The 21,371-nt window shown below is 37.0% G+C and overlaps 1 protein-coding gene across 1 annotated transcript; it reads left to right on the forward strand.

Annotated features, from left to right (window-relative positions):
- Positions 1 to 5,859: 5,859 nt before the first annotated feature.
- On the forward strand, positions 5,860 to 10,526 carry LOC112016256 (low affinity sulfate transporter 3). The gene is made up of 12 exons (XM_024048776.2): positions 5,860 to 6,415; positions 6,528 to 6,576; positions 6,743 to 6,950; positions 7,058 to 7,232; positions 7,382 to 7,447; positions 7,538 to 7,768; positions 7,855 to 7,981; positions 8,122 to 8,408; positions 9,330 to 9,523; positions 9,618 to 9,703; positions 9,798 to 9,874; positions 9,958 to 10,526. Exons 1-12 carry the CDS (start codon positions 6,086 to 6,088, stop codon positions 10,108 to 10,110), a joined length of 1,983 nt encoding a protein of 660 aa, XP_023904544.1. The 5' UTR covers positions 5,860 to 6,085; the 3' UTR covers positions 10,111 to 10,526.
- The last annotated feature ends 10,845 nt before the right edge of the window (positions 10,527 to 21,371 follow it).

Below are 21,371 nucleotides of genomic sequence, written 5' to 3' on the forward strand. Positions count from 1 at the left end.
AAATTGGTATATTCAATTAAATTATTGAGTGAATTATAAACTATGCATTATATTGAACCAGCATTTTTCTATTTATGGGACAAGCATCAGTTTTTCCAAAAAGGGGGAGGGGGGGGGGGGGGAGTGTCCCTTCTTGAATACAAATCTTCTATATTACTTTTTTGTGTTTTATTTTATACTCTTTCAATCACAATTTATCATTTATTCTTTTTAATTTCGTTATAAAATAACAGAAGTTCAATATTAAAAGAAAAGGAAAAAAAGACACATAATATATTATGATTGGTGGAGAATACAATATATAGAATACAAAAAAATGTTATAGAGAATTTGTATTCTCTTTACTTTTGTGTTGTTGCATGTCAAGTAGCATTTCGAAATAAATAAGAAATTCATAATGCATGGCAAGATAATTAGGTCATATAAATTATAAAATGATAGTTTTGGAAGGACCTCTCTTTGATAAGGATGTTCATGGTTACAACTTAACTTTTCTGTTCTTTTTTTTTTTTTTTTTGGGAGGGGGGGGGGGTTTGTTAAGTGAAAGAACATTTCACACGCTCAGTTGCCGTTTTTGAAAGACTTTTTCTGCTTTTTATTATTATTATTATTATTATTATTATTTTTTTGAGAGCTTTCTGCTTTTTAATTATATTACGGATGTTCAAGGTTTCAATCACTTGCTCATATGCCCAGCATTGGTTATAATTTTATATTACAAGAACATTACGTAGCCTTTGCGGTAGAAGAACGCGGGTCCCCAAACCCCTTTGTTGTAGGTCCAAATCCTAAACTATGATAAAAATAACATTTTACCCGCTCAGTTGACTAACTTTAACTCCCAAAGTCTTTCCCTGACTTGGGTCTCCCCACTAATACTGAGACTTTAAATTGACAGTGGCAGGCTGGTCAAATGACGTGTCACTTGATTACGAATAATTCTGAGACACGCTTCGATCGTTTATTTAGATTTACAATTGGTTGATTTGTGCGCTGTAAGTGATTGATATTTTTTGTTCATTATTAACTAGAGCAACCACAATTTTTTTTCGTTCACTTTATAATAACACCAATTATAAAATTGAGTATGAAAATAGTCATGTTCACGCTAGTGTTGATTGATCAATTGATCAACCCCACACCACCTCCACTTTATGCCGCGTAAATGAAAGATTAGAAGTCATGGGACTGACCTTTTTTGTTTTTTTTACTTTGGGGTCAGCTTGGGTTGGCGGAGGGAACCTCCACTTTTTTTCTTTTTCTTTTTTGAGAAAGGGAAGGAACCTTCACTTGATCAGTACCAACAGTAGATTGTCAACTCATTAGTTGCCCATTTATTAGACAAGAAGTCACGCATGTATTGATTGATTACTAATAAAGCGAAAAAAATATAATATTATTTTAAACAATCATTTTGGCTTCTAGCATATAGTTTTATTTTAGTTTATAGTAGGTGTTGGGTCAATAAGATTAGGATCAGTCAAAAGGAAAAAATTGGTGGAAAATCTCTTTCCATAAAAAGGATTTTGATATATCCTCTTATCTTAAGGGTACATATCTAAACCCAAGGGGTTGGCCAAGTTGGTTGAGCTTTGGTCTCAAAGTGTTTGTACTAGGCTTGACTAGGTGTGCTCCCTAGTTCGAGTCCTGCTACCTGCACGTCTCTGGTTAAAAGTCTTGAGGAAACATTGTGGGAAACAAAAAAAAACCTGCTACCTGCACGTCTCTGGTTAAAAGTCTTGAGGAAACATTGTGGGAAACAAAAAAAAAAAAAAAAAAAAAAAGGGGGTACATATCTACAAATCATAAGATGCTGGATCTTGCCCAACAATAATTCATTACTTAATAGAGTGCAAAGTAGTTACCTTTTTAAGGTTTTATTTAATATTTCTTTTAAGTTCGTAAATCCAACCAGCCCTGCGTACGTACCTTCCATGAGTATCATTATCTGTACAAAACTTTACAAATTTATTTGTGAGCATATTTTTATTGCTGAAATGATTAAAGGGCAATAGAATTAGAAGCAAATAGTTCATATTGTTTTCTTCTTCTTCTTCTTCTTCTTCATTTTTTTTTTTTTTTTGGTCCCTAGGGACCAAGTTTCTAAATGATTTGAACAATAGAGAATAAGCATAATGGGTTTTCTATTTGTACATTGAAACATTTAGGGATTTCCTTAATTTATATAGAATTGCAATATGCAATAACGGATTGAAATCAGATGTAATACCTAAGATATTGCACCTGATGCAATAATAATGAACAATTGAAATTGAAAGTCTCAACCATTAAATAAAAAAATATATTTTTTAAAAAAGTAAAAAGTTAAAATTATAAAAAAAATGTAAAAAAAAATTTATAAAGGAAGTGATGTAGCAGTCGCCCTAATCTCAATCCGTGCCATCACAACATATCCTTCTTGTTGATCTAGTCGTCAACACCTTGTTTTCCCCATTCGGGCTTTACTGCTTGTGCCTGCCACGTAGGTAGTACCTGTATCAGATAATATATATTGGTTTATTTGGATATGCTAAAAAAGTTCCTTATTTTTCTTTTAAATGGCTTGAATATATTGTGAAAAGTATAATGTTTTTTTATTAATGGAAATCCATGAATGGATTTAAGCTTTGAGGATATGTAGATTTGAAATAATTAAGTATAAGATGATGTTTAAAAAGGGCGTAAGATAACTCATGACAAAGGATTCCCAAACAAAAAAAAAAAAAAAGAAAGAAAGAAAAGAAACTCAGGACAAAGTATTAAAGTAAACAACACAACTTATTTGGTGACAAAGCGGAAAATTCTTACGACCCATCCAAAAGAAAACCAGTAGAGGGATTAACCGTGACTCTAAGAAGATTTTTCCTATTAAAATTGAAGTTTACAACAAAATCAAATCCTTGATCTTAATTTCTACCTCATCGAAAGCCTATTACCCACTATCTATTCCAAGTCACTTGGACTCTTCTAATATGAAATTTTTTCACTAAACATTGTTCATAATTACAAGGAATGTCTAAAGATTTGATATCTGTTATGGCATTTTTGGTAGACTGTAATAGGCGCTGTAATGTAATAGTTATTTCTATAGTTTAGTTATTCTTTAGTTTAGTTATGTTTTTATTACAATTAATAATAATTCCTTATGAATAGCTATTCTTTAAAATAACAGTTCTTCTTTAAAATATTATATTAGTTATTCCTTAGTAAGTGTAATAATTTCAAAACTTAATATATTTCTAAATAAATAAACTTTCCATATATATCTAACAATTATAAAAATAAAAAATCATAAAAAATAATACATATCTCTCTTAAATTTAAAAAAAAAAAACCATTTTTAAGGAAATATAATTGTATGAGTAAGAAATTTCCTAAAATAAATGTTAAGTTTCATTCTAATGTTATAACTCACAGTCAAACTAATAAATAAGTTTAATTATTGCATTACAACACATTTTATTCTTAATAATAAATATTATAATTCCTATTATAATTCTCATTCAGTGTACCAAACGTACTTTTAGATGTTTAATTAGCCTTACTTGGCAAAACTGTTTGGCCATTAATGGACATGTTTTAATAGTGAAGTTGGCCACATTAATGCATGTTTGACGATGGATGTTATAATGGAATTGCAACCATTTATATTGGTTGGCTGGCTACCTTAAGTAATTTGATAGTATTAGTGAATATTGTATCTCTCTCGCTCTCTCTTTCTTCTTTGTCTAGTAGCAAGCACCACCTTGAGCAATAACATAGAGGTTTGGTTGGCAACGTGAATAAATCGGCAAGTCTATCCTAGAGGTATGTAACAATTCTTTTAATCTTCATAATAAACACCTACCATGATTGACTTTGTGGCTTCACCCTTGATTACCGACTGAAATCAATGTCTTCAAAACTACTTTTTGTATTCATAGGCTTATGGTGAGTAAATGTTTAGGATTTCTTACTTTCTTTTGTATAGTGCATGACAATACTCTCAGGGCACGTTTGATAAAGTGTAATAAATATTAGAATGTAATAATTATTTCTATAGTTTGTCTTTTTTTTTTTTTTTTTTTTTTTTTAAAAAAAAAAAAAAAATCATAATAAATAATTCATCTCTCTCTCAAATTTTTTAAAAAAAAATTATTTTTAAGAAAATATAATCATATGAATAAGATATTTCCTAAAATAAATTTTAAGTTTTATCCTAATGTTACATCTCACAACCAAACTTACAAATCGATTTATTTATTTTATTACAACACATTATTCCTAACAATAAATATTACCTTCCCTCTCATAATCCTCATTCACTTTACCAAGTGTGCACTTAAAAAATCTTTTTTAGTTGATCAAGCAAGTCTCAATAAAGGGTGTCGAGAGGCTTGTCCTGATTGATCGAGATTTGATCAAAGGTCATTGAAAGTCTAGTAATTGCTTTCTCTTGAGCTAAATCTTGGAACTTGATCCTGTACTTGAAAACTGACATTAAACAAGATACATAATCATGAAACTCGTCAAGATTAGACCTAACACATATTGTGAGAGGAACGCTCCTTAAGACTGTCTCCTAAGATCTTTTCCCCACATTTTCTTACTTTTTTCAAGATACAAGTATACTTTAGCACACTTTCAGTAAAAAGTTAGATAAGTTGTTCCCAAATGACACTAAATATTGTTCCGTATTCAAATTTTTAAGGATAAATTGCAAATTACACCCCTAAAGTTTGGAATGTTTGGATTTTACACCTTAAAGTTTCAAAATTTGGATTATACCCTCTAAAATTTGGGGTATTTGGATTTTACACCCTAGCATTTAAAAATTTGGCTTTTACTCCCTAATTTTAGGGGTGTTTGAATTTTACTTCCTAAAGTTTGGGGGTGCTTGGAATTTACACCCTCAAATTTCAGAATTTCGAGGTGTAAATTTCAAATATCTCTAAACTTTAGGGAGGTAAAATCTAAATTCTAAAACATTAAGGTGTAAAATCCAAACACTCCCAAACTTCAAGAGATAAAATCCAAATTCTGAAATTTCATGTTATAAAATCAAACACTCCCAAAGTTTAGGGGTGTAATTTACAATTTACCAAAATCATAAAAAAAAAAAAAAAATCTATATTTTTAATAGCTTCAATTATTATAATGTTGGTTGTTGAATTCTTGTTATGATTCTGATTATGTGAAGCTACTTATGTGGTGTGCATATATGGAATCCAAATCTCTACTAATACACTAAAATGCTTGAGGGGGCATGGTCCCCCAACCCCGTTCCACCCCGAAAATGAAACCGGCTTGGGGAAGAGAAATCTTTTAATGATATTAAAGCTACCACCCACTTATTGTGGGGGGGTAAAAAAAGGATCAGACCTGCATGACAGGATGTGATGAACTTTATGTTTTGTTATTTTTTTCACAGTGAAAAAAAAAAAAAAAAAAAAAAAGAAGAAGAAGAAGAAGAAGAAGAAGAAGAAGGAGAAAATGTTAAGCTCTAAAAAAGCTGTATTTAAGACTAAAAGCTAATGTTAAAAGCTAATGCCAAACTCATCCATACACTAGGGGCATCTTTTGTTAACAATTTACAGTAATTTATGGATAAGAGCTATTCATAATTGACAGTATGCTTCATAACTAAAACTACAAGTAAAATTAGTAATAATGATTTAGGTAAAGTTATTTAAAATTGTATGACAAGTTACTGAAAGGTGAGTTGTAACAATTAAGAGTTAATGATTGAAGCAAAAGAAGAACATTTTTCATGAAATAGTAAAATATTCGATTCTTAAACCCTTCAACCATGTTAAAAGAACACAAGCATTAAGCAAGTTGCAGCCCTTGACATCAGCCAAATACAATGACCCCTAGAATTTCCCAACTGCACAGAAGTCAAGCACTTTCTAAGATGACCCAATATCTACATTAAATTTTTATTATTACACTATAATGGGTAGGTATATAACTAACTCTGGAGGTATACATACAACAGGTTATCAAAAAAAAGAAAGAAGGAGACATACATATCAGTATATAACAGGTAACTCAGAGAGTTCACCCAAACACTTCAACTTTTTTGAAGTTCAAAGTTCAAACAACCATGGGTTCAGTTCCAATTGAGACCTTCAGTATAGAGGAGAAGCAGCTGGACATAGAGGATTCTAGTCCAGTTCAGAGGGCTGAATGGGTTCTCAATTCTCCTGATCCACCACCTCTATGTTATGAGCTTATAAGTTCAATCAAACAGACAGTGTTCCCTCATGGAAAAAAGCACTCTTCATCTTCCAAGAAGCAAACTCCAAGGGATTATGCTGCTTCATTCCTGCAGGGTCTATTTCCAATCCTCAGGTGGGGAAGGAATTACAAGGCATCAAAGTTTAAAAGCGATTTGATGGCAGGTTTGACACTGGCTAGTCTTAGCATTCCTCAGGTATATACATAAGTTAACCCATCAAGTTTGCTTACTAAGTTAAGTAGAACATTATGAGAGGTCTTTTCATGGACTAATTCCGGGTATACATGTTGTATGGAATTTCTTGCAGAGTATTGGATATGCTAGTTTAGCAAAACTTGATCCTGAATATGGCCTATGTAAGTTGCTGAGCTGAGTTTAGTGCTGTATATTATGCTTTTAAGTTTCTCTATGTATTATTCTTTCAGACCCGGCAATATGCCACAGGAGAAAGAAACAATTGTGTCAAATAGGAATTATTCTAATGTTGTTAGCCTGAAAGTTTATGTTTGTTGATTCCACTAGACACAAGCGTTGTCCCACCTCTGATTTATGCTCTAATGGGGAGTTCAAGAGAGCTAGCTATTGGACCAGTTGCCGTAGTGTCCATTCTGATGTCTTCCATGGTTCCAAATATACAAGATCCTGTGGCTGATCCCATTGCCTACAGAAATCTTGTTTTCACGGTTACCTTCTTCGCCGGAACTTTCCAAGCTGTGTTCGGAATGTTCAGGTAATTATTCCTTTTAAAGATACATTTATTTTTTCTTGTAATATGACACTTGCTCCTTATTGTATTTGCTTCTCCTAACAAGTTGTTTTATCTTTCAATATTCTCAGATTGGGCTTCCTTATTGATTTTCTTTCACATGCTGCAATTGTTGGATTCATGGCGGGTGCAGCCATTATCATTGGTCTTCAACAACTAAAAGGGCTATTTGGGTTTAGTCACTTTACCAACAAAACTGACGTAGTATCTGTCTTAGAGTCTGTTTTTGAATCACTTCACAGTGAAGTAAGTTCTGCTATGAGAACCATGGTTCTTTTCTTTTTCTTTTTTGGAATAGGGGCCTCTTATTTTTGCTCTCTTTAGTCTTAATGTGCTTTCACTGATTTGTTACAAACTTTGATAGTTCCATCTTTGCCTTGCTCTTTCAATGACAGTGGTTTCCTCTGAACTTTGTCCTTGGTTGTTCATTCCTGATCTTCCTCCTATTCGCCAGGTTTATAGTAAGCAATTGAATCCTAGCAATATTCCCATTTCTTTAGGCACTTTTTTTCTGCTTCTTTAGTCAAATTATAATCATGTCATATTTGCAGGGCAGAAGAAACAAAAAGCTCTTCTGGTTGCCTACTATTGCTCCTCTTATAGCAGTTATATTATCCACTTTGATAGTGTTTTTGACCAAAGCTGATAAGCATGGAGTTAAGATAATAAAACACATCAAAGTAGGCGTGAATCGAAGTTCAGTTAATCAGTTACAATTCCACGGTCCACATGTTGGACAAGCAGCAAAAGTTGGACTAATAACTGCAATTATTGCTCTCACGGTGTGATTTCATTCCTCTTGGCTATATTGGTTATACTTTAATTTTGACTATTAAGTTTATTAATGATTATCAATCATTCACCTCAGGAAGCCATTGCTGTTGGCCGATCTTTTGCTTCCATTAGAGGCTACCATCTTGATGGGAACAAAGAAATGGTAGCCATGGGTTTTATGAACATAGCAGGGTCTTTAACATCATGCTATGTGGCAACTGGTGAGCTCTTCTTGTGGCTTTTTCCTTTTCTTTCTTAAAAACTTATCTTGGACACTGCAATAATCCATATATCCAATCAAGCTAAAAAGCCTAGTGATGCATAAATCAATTATTTGACAGGTTTTGTTCAATTTCTGCAGGTTCATTCTCACGGACAGCTGTAAATTTCAGTGCAGGATGTCAAACAGTGGTATCAAATATAGTGATGGCCATTACTGTGCTTGTATCACTTGAATTGCTAACTAGGCTCTTGTACTTCACCCCCATTACAATCCTAGCTTCAATCATTCTATCTGCTCTTCCTGGACTTATAGACATAAATGAAGCTTTCTATATCTGGAAGGTTGACAAAATGGATTTTCTTGCATGTCTTGGTGCATTTCTTGGGGTCCTGTTTGCATCAGTGGAGATTGGCCTAATGGTTGCGGTAATGTGTATACTACATTTTTTTTTTTTTTTTTACCCTTTAACTTTGTTAGTCCACTGTGAGTTTTGGCATGGATTCATTTCTCTGTTCGGCTGTGCACATGATTAGACAATTTCTACCTTAAAAAAGAACCCGACTTTTAGTAACAGACAACTTCATTATAATTGATTCATGATGGTAGAATAATGTTAGATAAACTCTGAATATTTTTATACTCGATTTGGATGAATCCAGTAGTCTTGTGACTGATGTATTTCACTGTGAACGTGATGGTAGAATAATGTTAGATAAACTCTGAATATTTTTATACTCGGTTTGGATGAATCTAGTAGTCTTGTGACTGTGTTTCACTGTGAACGTGTTGACTCAATTCCTGTTTACATTATTGAGACAATTTCTGCCCAAAATAGGACCCAACTTCTAAAATAGGACCCAACTTGTAGTAGCAGACAAATTAAAACAATAATTGATTCATGGTAGTAGAATAGTGATAGATAAACTCCAAATATCTAATGCTTAATTTAAAAGAACCCAGTAGTCTTATGATTATCGAGTTCAATTACGTAATTGAGTTGGATTATGCAACTGCCATCTGATAAGCGGGTGCTCACACTATTTTATCCTTAGGCCTAATTGATTAGCAGACTTGGTTCATCCCTTTTAGCATGTAGCTTCTGTTCATGATTGGTATGCACCACTTTCAAAATCTGCCTAGTTATTTGGATGAGCTAGGATAGGAGTCCAATGAGCTCTGTACTGAACATGTTCTCAGTAAAGTGACTACATGTTAGGATGAAGTATGATCATAGTTTTGTTCAATGTGAAATATTTTATTTCTTGTAGGCAGTATACAAAAATATTCATTGTATGGGAATGGGATAGCCAATTATTCTAACTCTGGTTGTGATTTTCGGAGTGCAGGTAGCAATCTCATTTGCAAAAATATTACTAAAATCAATTCGCCCTGGCATAGAAGAACTAGGTAGACTTCCTGGAACAGATATCTTCTGTGACATCAGTCAATATCCGATGGCCATTAAAACTCCAGCAATCATAACTATCCGTGTCAATTCTTCCTTATTATGCTTCGCTAATGCCAATTTCGTAAGAGAAAGGTACTGCAATTTTTGCATTTATTTGTGTACCATTAGAAAAAAGACACAGAAGTGGTGCAAGTTGAACTTAATCCATGTATGGTACTTATTTCAGGATAGTAAGGTGGGTGACACAACATGAAAATGAAATGAAAGACAATGCAAGGGAAAGTGTTCAAGCAGTAATCCTTGACATGTCCAGTAAGTGTTATACACTGGGATATCTGGTACCAAGTTGAATTCTGTTTCAATGATATCATATATCACTAACCAAATTGAATTCCTTTTATGACAGACATGATGAGCATTGACACTTCAGGAATTGTTGCACTACAGGAACTGCACAAAGAGTTGGTTTCTCATGGCATAGAAGTAAGAAATTGAACTGCATTTCAGGATTTGCGATATTTCAGTTTATTTTGTTCCTAACCTTTAAAATATTTGTGTTTTTTCAGTTAGCTATGGCCAACCCAAGGCAGCAGGTAATTCACAAGCTGAAGTTGGCCAACTTTTTAGATAAACTTGGCAGAGGGTGGATTTTCCTCACCGTCGGTGAAGCTGTAGATGCATGTCTTAATTCTAACTTGGTTAGTCTTAGCAGCTGTTGATGGCTCTATGAGGTCTTGAATGTATACTAATTAAGTCGGCTAGCTAATTTTGTGACATATATCCCTTAAGAAATTCACAATAGTGCCGGATGTTGTGACCATGAACTATAGAGTGTGATAAAGCAGAAAACTGCAACTCATTAGTATGCTCCTCATCAATATGATAGACGACCTGCAAAACCTGTCACAAAAAGCACTCAATAGATAGCGCACCAGTTTGGGGCCTGCTAAGGAACCTCCGATGCTTAAGTTAGCTTATTCTCTCTGGAAAAATTGTAATTTGTATAGCAGTTGTGTGTTCATGTCCTTTTACCTGTTTTTCCTGGCTTTATATAGCCTTAGGCTGAGTTAATACTCAGTAAACCGTTATGTTACAACTGGATAATCAATGCTTAAGGATTGCAATTTAACTCCAATGTTTTCTGTTCGTAACCGGTCCTTAATTCTGCATTATTGGACAATGGTTACGGTTGTGCACTATTCATTGCTCAGTTATTGATTGCTGCCTAGAATTAATGCACATACGCTTGTCCATACTGTTAGGACATATGTGTTTTCACTTGTTAAGAACATATGTCACTTATTTATGTAAATTGGCTAATTCTTTGACAAAACGCACTCTACTTGTAATTGGGTAGTTCTAGGTGTTTTTAATACTTCAAGAAATAAGGTTTCAAGTTCAAGTGTTGAAGTCATCATGTCTGTCCAAGAAAAAGTAAGCTAAAGTGCAATTTCATTAAAGCTCGACATCTGCTCGATAGCTACCTCGACACCTGCTATCTGTCGAGATTTAAAATTTCAGATTTTCTGATATGATTTTCTTGGGATCCATGAATATGCTTTTGGGCCTTCTTTTCTCCAAACTCTAAACATATAAAAGGATTGTTTTAAGAGCCGTCAAGTGTGACACAAGTTGCAAAAGCATTGAGCAATCTCTGTTCAAGCAAATTGTGATCAAAGACGAAGTTCTTGACCTAGTTCATCTTCTCTGAAGAAGTTGCTGTGTATTTGCACCATAGGGTTTTAGGACTAAGCATCTTCTTGATCTTCATCGTGTAGGATGAACTGAAGAACTTTGCAACAAACTTTTCTTCCTCAAGTTGGTGTTTTGAAGTCGCATACTGGGATCCGCACATTGGTTAGTCACGTACTTGGGAGCCGTGCATCAAAGGTGGGAACTGTCGCTACAGATCAAGTCTAATTGGGTATTGGGGTAAGGGTTCAACTGTAGGTTGATAAGGTACTTGGAATTCCTTTACTTGTAACCGCTTGATTTGATAATGTGGAGTTTCGGGAGTGGTAACCTGAAAATCACCTGATGTGGTTTTTGCCATGAGGTTTTTCCCCATTCGTAAACAAATCACCGTGTCATTTAATTTTCGCTGCATATTTAGTTATTTGGTGATTTGTTTGTGCTTCCACGTATTTGCATGTTAAATTGATTAATTAATAACTTGGCTAATTAATTAATTGGTTTAATCACAAGGGGTCATTCAGTTTGTGGCCTATCACATACCCTTACTCGTCACTGTCACTGACGGTTTGCAAGTAATGGACGACCATTTATATACTACTCGTCAGTTGCCCTCCTTATTCCTTTGTCGTCCATAGTTTGGACGAGCTAAGGAATATGTAAAGTCTGTTTTGGGCAGATCACTTTGTACGTGCCCTGAGATCTTCATCTCATCATATTTATTGTGGGGCGATATTTTCGTCTGCTAATCGCCACGTTCCATGTTTGTGTTGGCCACGCATGTGTGTTTTCCTTGAGTTTCCTGCGCATTGAATTTTTTTTATTTATTAAAAAGCCTTCTCATATTCCTCTTTTTCTTGATTATTATACACCAAGCTTGGAGTCTGAAACTAAAAGAGAGTTACTGCACCTTCTGTTCGGTAAGACTCTTTTTTCTCCCTTAATGGTTGATTTTGATTTCATTAGGAAGGAAACTCCCTCTATTTCATTCTTCTTTGCTAGGTTAGGAGTGTTTCTTGAGTCTTTTGGCGGACGCCATCCCCACGTAGGTTTATTTGTTCCTCGAGACTATAGGGCTTTCAAGCCTGTTTTGATTGGCCTTTACCCTTTGCTCCGTCGTTCTCTAATTGCCCATCATCTAGAGATGACTGCCATAGAGTATAAAGATAGTGAAGTTAGGTCCAGTGAGTTAGAAACTGGTTTGCCATCAAGTGGTGAGTCCTCTGATAAAGATTTTGAAATCATGGTGTCAAAACCTCCATCGTCTTCAAAACCCTCCTCTTCTTCAAAACCCTCTTCTTCTTCTAAAGTTCCTTCGTCTTCAATCCCCTTTCATGCCCTCTCTAAGTCTTGCCTTTTAGAGTCGAGACATTTGAAATCTATTCGTAAAAGGTTTCAATTCCCTAAGGGGGTATCTATAAGATTACCTCGTCCTAATGAGAAAGCATGCACCTTTGCCCATGGTGAGGTGAGTTTTTACGAAACTACTTTTTCATGTGGCCTCCGTTTTCCAATTCATCCCTTTATTATGCAACTCCTTTTTGCTCTGAATGTTGCACCTGGTCAGCTCGTCCCTAACACATGGAGGATGATCATTGGTTGTATGTTGATCTGGGTGTTTGTCCATGATAGAGACATGATTACCCTGAATGAGTTTCTTTACCTATATCATTTGAAGCCTTCCACCCATTATGGGTATTTTGAACTTCTTCCTTGGAATAGGGAATCTAGAATTGTCCGTAGCTTCCCTACTTCCTTTCGTGACTAGAAGTCACGATATTTCTTCATTTCTAAATCTAGATGGGAAACCATGTTAAACGACCTGTGGGGTGAGGTCTTGTAGTTGATACGGAAATGGGAAATTCCTTCTCTTGATGCATCTCTCTTTTACTCACCATTAAACATGTTGTTTTTAGTTTGTTGCTCTTTTGATTATTTTTAAATTTTTTTTATTTAGTTGCTGATTGTCCTTTGTTGCAGGAACGCTACCAAGGACGAATTAAGGCTGCCCTTGAGTTTGCCCTCACTGTTGACGATTTCGATGAGCTGGTTGACCCTCGTCGTCTGTACGAGTGTTATCTTGGACCCAAGCCTTCTACATACATTTTGAAGAAAATTGCAGGGGAAGAGAAGGGTAGGTTTTTAATCCTTCATCTTTTCTTGTCTTACCTTATAGATTTCCACCCTACTAACCTTCTTCTTGCAGAAATGGCTACTAGGTACAGCAAAGACAAGTATGCCCATGTTAAGAGCTTGAAGAATGAACCCTTATTCCTTATTACCATTGGGTCAAAGAAACGCAGGTTGGATGAAGGGAAGGACGAGACTCCTACCCTCTAGACACTTTTTGGCACTCCTTCTTCTCCCACACCTTCTCTCGAGATGGTGACCTTTAGCCCTCTGATCACATGCTCTAAAGGGAAGGCCAAGGTTGGCAAGAGTGTTTGGGACGACCCTACTACTGCCCTTAAAAGAGCTCATAATATTGTCACTGACAACGAGCTTAAGGGTCTCTTGTCCATCCCTTCTCATGAACTAATTAGCCGTCATATTCACAAGTTAGTGTAGGTATTGTACTCAACGTTTCTTTATTACTCATTAAGTAGTTACACCTATTAAAAATTACTAACCCTTTTATTTTTTTTAGGTTCTTAGTGAGTCCTTTCGTTTAACGACAGACTACTTGAGCAGCGGGGAGAAGGTAGTGGTGGCCAACTCTAAGGTTGATTCTATTGAGGCTGAAAGCTCAAGGTTGAGGAAGGATCTAATTGAAGCTATGGATCAGTCGACCAAGGCCAAGGAGAAAGTGAAAGAACTGAAAAAAGCACTGAAGGTTGAGAAAAAGCTCCTCATTTAGAAAGACGAGGAAGTTCAAGCTACCCTCCTAACAATGGACAAAGAACGTGAGAAATTGATTTCCAAGTTCCTGGAGTCTTATTGCTTCTTCAATATGCAGTTCGAGCAGTACTTCAAGAGCTTCGAGCTTCTTTGCGGTGGATGACAAAGCACCATAGCCATGTAGCTGATTTTGTGAATTTGGACTTTAAAGCCATTGATATTGAGATCCTTGCTGACAAGGCTAATGAGAAGGAAGGTGAAACCATTGCTGAAGCTACCAAGGTTGTTAAGGGAGAAGGTGTTGCTACAGGAGGAGCTAATGACGAGGCTCAAACAGAGGCGGGCCGTGTTAAGGAATTTGTCAGTGCTCCTTGAAGTAAAAAATTTAAGTAATCTTTTCTTTTTGTTCCATTTTAAAGACAATGGATGCCTCTTATTTTGAGGCTTTAAATTTAGAAACGATGGGTGCCTCCTATTTTAAGGCTTTTATTTTAGAAACAATGCACTTATCTTGTTTTGAACTTTGAAGTTCTTATGATTCATGCTTGCTCTTTTATTACCTTGCTTAATAATTTAACTCTTCATTTGAGTTTTCACTATTTTCTGTGATTTCAGCTCATTGTTAGAGTTATTACCATGTCTATGATTTTCAACTCGTCATTTTGAGTTTTAACCATATGGCGTGATTTTAACTCATCTTGTGAGTTTTTACCACTTTTGTGATCTTATTTTGTGATTTTAACTTATCTTGTAAGTTTTTACCACATCTATGGTTTTAACTTCTCATTTTGAGTTTTTACCATATTTTGTTATTTTGACTCCTTTTTTGAGTTTTTACTACACTTATGATTTTCACTCGTCATTCGAGCTTTTACCATTCGTGTTCTTATCACATTTGTGATTTGAACTTGTTGCTAGATTTCAGATACTTCCTTTTCGTTATTAAACTTAGCTTTGACACTTTGTTAAGCTTTATTGAAAAAAAGGATGCCTGAACAAACCTTATTATTTCATGCATTCCTCATATATGAGGGAATTACAAGGAAACAGCAAACTAAAAATAGCTTTAACAAAACACTTGAAGGAAAAAAAAAATACTTAGAAAAAACAATTAAATGTTGCTTATCTGATGTGTCGTTAAGCGAGATGCTTTTACAAACAGAGCTTATTAGACCAGACAATAGCTTTTACTGATAGTACTTCTTGAGATGTTCCACGTTCCAAGGACAAGGAAGTGGATTACCTTCCAAATCCTTCAAATAATAGCTGCCTTGTCTGGAGTAACGGACAACCTATTATGGACCTTCCCAAGTAGGCTCTAACTTCTCCTGCACTAGATCCCTAGTAGCTTGGGAGACTTTTCGCAACACCATGTCATCAGGGTTGAACTTTTTGAGTTTTACCCTCTGATTGTAGTACTTCTGCATTTTTTGTTGGTACTGAGCCATTCTCAAGGCTGCCTCATCTCTAACTTCAGCCAAACAATCCAAGCTGAGCCTCAGTTCGTCATTGTTTGTACCTTCGTTGTAATGAGCTTGTCTAAGACTGGAGACTTCTATCTCACTTGAAATAACTGCTTCAATGCTGAAGGCCAACTTGAATGGAGTTTCTCCTGTTGGTGTTCTCCCTGTTGTCTTGTAAGCCTATAATACCCCAGGCAACTCTTTAGGCCATACACCCTTTGCCCCCTCAAGTCGTGCTTTGATGAGTTTAAGCAAAGTACGTTTTGTTACTTCTATTTACCCATTAGCTTGTGGATGCCCAGGTGACGAGTAGTGATTTTGTATCCCTAGCTCTGCGCAAAACTCCTTGAATTTTTGACTATCAAATTGACGACCATTATCAGATATGATCATCCTAGGGATCTCAAACCAACAGACGATGTTCTTCCAAACAAAGGTCTGTATCTTGTCTTTGGTGATTACTGCTAGTGGTTTTGCTTCGACCCATTTGGTGAAGTAGTTAATGGTTACAAGTAGAAACTTCACTTGCCTTTTTCCCAAAGGGAGTGGGTCGACGATGTTTATTCCCCACGTAGAAAATGGCCAAGGTGAGGAGATGCTCGTCAGTAATTCCCTAGGTATATGTTGTATGTTGCCAAACTGCTAATATTTATCACGTTTCTTCACAAGTTCAGCTGCATCCTTCTGCATAGTTGACCAAAAGTAACCTACCCTAATCATCTTTCCCACCAAAGATCGAGGTCCAAAATGATTACCACAGACACCTTCGTGTATTTCTCGTAGCACATACGTTGCTTCGTCGAGGGCCAAACACTTTAGGTATAGCATTGCGAATCCTCTTTTGTAGAGTTCTCCGTTCAAAACAATGAACCTTGCTACTCAGACTCTGGCCTTCTTTGCCTCTGATGAGTCAAATAGGAGTTGGCCGTCTCTAATGTAGGATATGATTGGTTCCATCCAGTTACTTTGTTGTTGGATTGAAAGGGCTTGCAATCTATCAATACTAGGGGTTGTCTGAACCTCCATGAGCAAGCCTTTCATTCTAGCAATTTTGTCAGCAGCAGAGTTTTCTTCCCTTGGTATTAGCTTAAGTTTAACGTTATCAAACTCGTCAATGAGTTGGCTCGTTAGTTGTAGGTATTTCTTCATTCTTTCCTCCTTTGTTTCATATTCGTTGATTTTTTGTCCAATAACTAGTTTGGAATCAAACCTCAATCTCACATTCTTGACTCCGAAGGCTCTTGCAACCCTTAAGCTGGTAAGGTCTGCTTCATACTCTGCCTCATTGTTTATTGCTGAAAATTGGAACTGAACCCCATATTTAAGGACGTCATTCTCTGGTGACATCATTATGACATCGACGCCTCTGTATCCTGTTACAGACGAGCCATCTGAACAAATTGTCCAATATTCTGCTTCTTGATCAAGGTCTGGAAGAGTAAATTCTGCAATGAAATTTTCTAAAGCTTATGCCTTGATTGCTGTTCTTGGCCTTATTCAATGTCGAACTGGCTTAGCTTAGTCGCCTATTGGACCATACGACCTGCAGCATCTGGTTTGCTTATTGCTTTTCAGATTGGTTGATCTGTCATAACTATAATGGTATGAGCCTGAAAATACAAATGAAGCTTTCTTGAAGCCACGATTAATGAAAAGACCATCTTCTCCATGCATAGATACTTTGCTTCAGCACCCTGAAAGGCTTGACTTATGTAATACACTGGCCTTTGTATCTTGGATTCCTCAAGAATCAAAGTTGGACTGATAACTGTTTGTGATATAGCTAAATATAAAAATAGATCTTCTCCTTCTACTGACAGGCTTAAGAACTTTAAAGAAGGGAAGACACTTGTCAGTGGCCTTTAAGACAAACCTATTTAATGCTGCTACGCGCCTCGTTAGTCTTTGCACTTCCTTAACTGTCTTGGGAGATACCATGTCAAGTATGGCTTTGACCTTCTCTAGGTTTGCCTCAATTTCTCGCTAAGATACCATAAAGCCTAGGAATTTTCCTAAGGAGACTCCAAAAAGGCACTTCGCAAGGTTGAGCTTCATCTTATACCTTCTCAAAGTATCGAACGCCTCTTGAAGGTCTGCAAGATGGTTTTTAGATTCCTTACTTTTCACAAGCATGTCGTCTACATAGACTTCCATATTCCTCTCTATCTACTTGCTAAACAGCTGATTCACCAATCTTTGATAGATGGCGCCTGCGTTTTTCAATCCAAACAACATGACTTTTTAGCAATACAAGCCCTGGCTAGTGACGAACACAATTTTCTTCTGATCTTCTTCCTTCATTAGGATTTGGTTATAACCTGAAAAAATATCCATGAAGCTCAGTAGCTCATGGCTAGCTGTTGAATCAACAAGCTGATCAATTCTAGGAAGGGGAAAACTGTCTTTGAGACATGCGTTGTTCAAATCAGTGAAGTTTATACACATTCTTTATTTTCCATTGGACTTCTTTACCATAACAACGTTAGCAAGCCATTTTGGATAGTAGACTTCTCTAATGAACCCAGCAGTTAAAAGCTTTTCCACCTCTTCCATGATTGCTTTATTTCGCTTTGGAGTGAATACTCGTCTTTACTGTTGGACGGACTTCTTTGTTGGGTCAACGTTAAGACTATGCTCTATCACTCATCTGTCGATCCCTGGCATGTCCTCATGGCTCCATGCAAAGATATCAAAGTTCTTTTTCAAAAACTTCACCAACTCATCCTTCAAAATCTATTGAAGTTCCTTTCCTACCTTGGTGGTTTTGGATGGATCTCCTTCTACTAGCACTACATTTTTTGCCTCCTCCACAGGTTTGGGTGGTTCTTCTTCTACCATCCAAGTGTGATTTTCTCCAGATGTCAGGACCACTTGGTAACATTCTCGAGCCAAAAAGTTGGTCCCCTATGATTTCTCAAGTTCTGTAAGGGGTCAGGAATTTCACTTTCAAGCAATATGTGGAAGTTACTTCCTTATGGCGATTAAGAGTTGGTCGCCCAAGAATCACATTGTAAGATGAAAGGCAGTCGTCGATCAAGAAGTCTACCATCCTCGTCACTTGAGCGGGATAGGTCCCTGTTGTAATCTGTAATGAAATTATGCCTTTTGGATATACATGGTCTCCGTTGAAGCTAACTAATAGAGATCCGAAAGGCTTGAGGCGTTTTGGATACAACTTCATCTACTAGAAATCCGTCATACACATCATATCTGCCAAGCTCCCATTATCCACTAGCATTCTTCTAGTGTCAAACCCCTCAATGGCTAGCATAATGACTAGGGGGTCATCATGGGGCTGCCTAATCGCCTTCACATCTTGCTCGGAGAAAACAATGTAGTCATTCCCAATGCGATGATGTTTTGCCATTGGGTGGTTAACATGGACGTTGTTCACCTGCCTCTGCACCGCCTTCCTCAGGGACTTGTATGATCCTCCAACGACTGCTCCTCCAGTGATCATCCTTATCTCTCCTACGCTAGGTTTGAGATTGTCCCGATCTTCCTCTCTTTGGTCGTCAGTGGGTTTCTCCTCTGTTTGCTAGCAAGCTTGATAGTCTTTCTTAATAAACTTTTGGAGCTTCCCCCTTTGGATTAATTCTTCTATCTATTCTTTCAAATCCTTGCATTCGTCGGTATAATGACCATGGTCCTTATGGAAGTGATAGTACTTCTTTGGATCTCTTCGCTTTGAGGACGAGCTCAATGGCTTAGGCCATTTCAAGGCAGGGTCGTCCTTTATCTGCATGAGAATCTTGTCTACATGCATTATCAATGGCGTGAAATTTAGCTTCTTCTTTGATGATGCCTCTAGACTACTTTTGCTAGCCTTAGCTTTCGTAAGACTATCTTTGCACTCCTTCTTGCTTTGGGACTTTGTGCCTTCACCTTTCTTTCGTTTGCCCGTCAATCCCTTTGCTATCAGCGCGTCTTCCCCATTCATGTATTTTTGCGCTTTAAACAACAGATTCGTCATCGAGGTTGGAGGAGTTTTCCCTAAGGAGAAAACGAGGTCAGGGTTGATCAGCCCGACCTTGAAGGTCGTCATTATCACATAGTCGTTAGCCTCATCAGTTTCTAGGACTACCTTGTTGAATCGCTTCACATATTCCCTTAGGGTCTCTCCTTCCTGTTGTTTCACAATTAGCAAATAGGAAGTGGGCCTCTTATAACGTTGGCCTTCAATGAAGTGACGGACAAAGAAGTCACTTAGCTAGTCAAAGTTTGCAATGGACGCCGCGGGCAGTTTTCTGAACCATACCCGTGCTGCTCCCCTAAAGGTTGCTGGGAATGTCCTGCAAATAACTTCATTTGGGGTCTGCTAGAGACTCAGAATTGTTTTGAATGCTCCTATATGGTCCAAAGGGTCCTTAGTGCCATCATAGACCTCCAGTTAAGGGAGATGAAATTTAGGAGGCAAGGGGCACTCTAGAACACTAGCTGTGAAGGGTGAGTCGGTCCTCTTAATCATGCCATCCATGTTCATTGTTGTCTTTCCCTTCATGGCGTTCTTGACCTCGTCCAACTCCTTTCTCATGTTTTTCATCATTTGATCACTACCACGAGTTGACTGCACGTTATGTTCGAAAGTATACCTTCTGCTATTCTCTAGACTATGGGCCTCATCATCGTTGTCATTGCGATTACATCGAGACTGCGACATAGCCGGAGTCCTAGGGCACGCCCTTCGCTTCAATTCTTCATTCTGTTTCGTCAATTCTTGCACGTTAGTAGTGAGTGCTTGAATTTGTTGGGCCATTATGGTTGGGTCTGTAAGAGGTGATGAAGTGGAAGTGTCCATGTGTCTTAAGGAACTTTGTTGGTAGAGATACGATGATTTGCTTGAGAAAATTGCAACTCAGTCGTTTCCAGAGACTTAGAATTGTTTTGAATGCTCCTATGTGGTCCAAAGGGTTCTTAGTGCCATCATAGACCTCTAGTTGAGGGAGACGAAATTTGGGAGGCAAGGGGTACTCTAGAACACTAGCTGTGAAGGGTGAGTCGGTTCTCTTGATCATGCCATCCAGGTTCATTGTTGTCTTTCCCTTCATGGCGTTCTTGACCTCGTCCAACTCTTTTCTCATGTTTTTCATCATTTGATCACTGCAACGAGTTGACTGCGCGTTATGTTCGGAAGTATCCCATCTGTTATTCTCTAGACTATGGGCCTCATCATCGTTGTCATTACGATTACATCGAGACTGCGACATAGTCGGAGTCCCACGGCACACCGTTCGCTTCAATTCTTCATTTTGTTTCGTCAATTCTTGCACGTTAGTAGTGAGTGCTTGAATTTGTTAGGCCATTACGGTTGGGTCTGTAAGAGGTGATGAAGTAGAAGTGTCCATGTGTCTTGAGGAACTTTGTTGGTAGAGATACGATGATTTGCCTGAGAAAATTGCAACTCAGTCGTTTCTCACAGACAGCGCCAAACTAATGAAGTAGAAAACTGCGGCTCATGAGTATGCTCCTCGTTAGTATAATGGACGACCTGTAAAACCTGTGTCACAAAAAGCATTCAATAGATAAGGGCATTGGTTTAGGGCCTGCCAAGGACCCTCCGATGCTTGAGTTAGATTATTCTATCTGGAAAAACTGTAATTTGTATAGTAGTTGTGTGTTCATGTTCTTTTACCTGCTTTTCCTAGCTTTATATAGCCTTAGATTGAGTTAATATTCAGTAAACCATTATGTTGCAGCTGGTAAACAATGCTTAATGATTGCAATTTAACTCTAACGTTTTCTGTTCGTAACCAGTCCTTAATTCTGCATTATTGGACGATGGTAACGGTTTTGCGCTATTCATTACTCAGTTATTGATTGCTGCCTGGAGTTAATGCACATATGCTCGTCCATACCCTTACTCGTCACTGTCACTGACAATTTGCAAGTACTGGATGACCATTTATATGCTACTCGTCCGAGTGCACTGTGGCTTATATAAAAATTGTTTTTTGATTTGTTTGAGAGTGTTTGATGGTGAAGAAAAT

The sequence above is a fragment of the Quercus suber genome, unplaced genomic scaffold (genome assembly GCF_002906115.3).
Source record: "Quercus suber isolate HL8 unplaced genomic scaffold, Cork oak 2.0 scaffold_507, whole genome shotgun sequence".
In the NCBI taxonomy this organism is placed as follows: domain Eukaryota; kingdom Viridiplantae; phylum Streptophyta; class Magnoliopsida; order Fagales; family Fagaceae; genus Quercus; species Quercus suber.

Coding starts and splice junctions, on each gene's coding strand:
- LOC112016256 (XM_024048776.2), top strand. CDS start 6,086: ATGGGTTCAGTTCCAATTGAGACCTTCAGTATAGAGGAGAAGCAGCTG. Junction 6,416..6,527: donor CTAGTCTTAGCATTCCTCAG/GTATATACATAA, acceptor AATTTCTTGCAG/AGTATTGGATATGCTAGTTT. Junction 7,769..7,854: donor CTGCAATTATTGCTCTCACG/GTGTGATTTCAT, acceptor CATTCACCTCAG/GAAGCCATTGCTGTTGGCCG.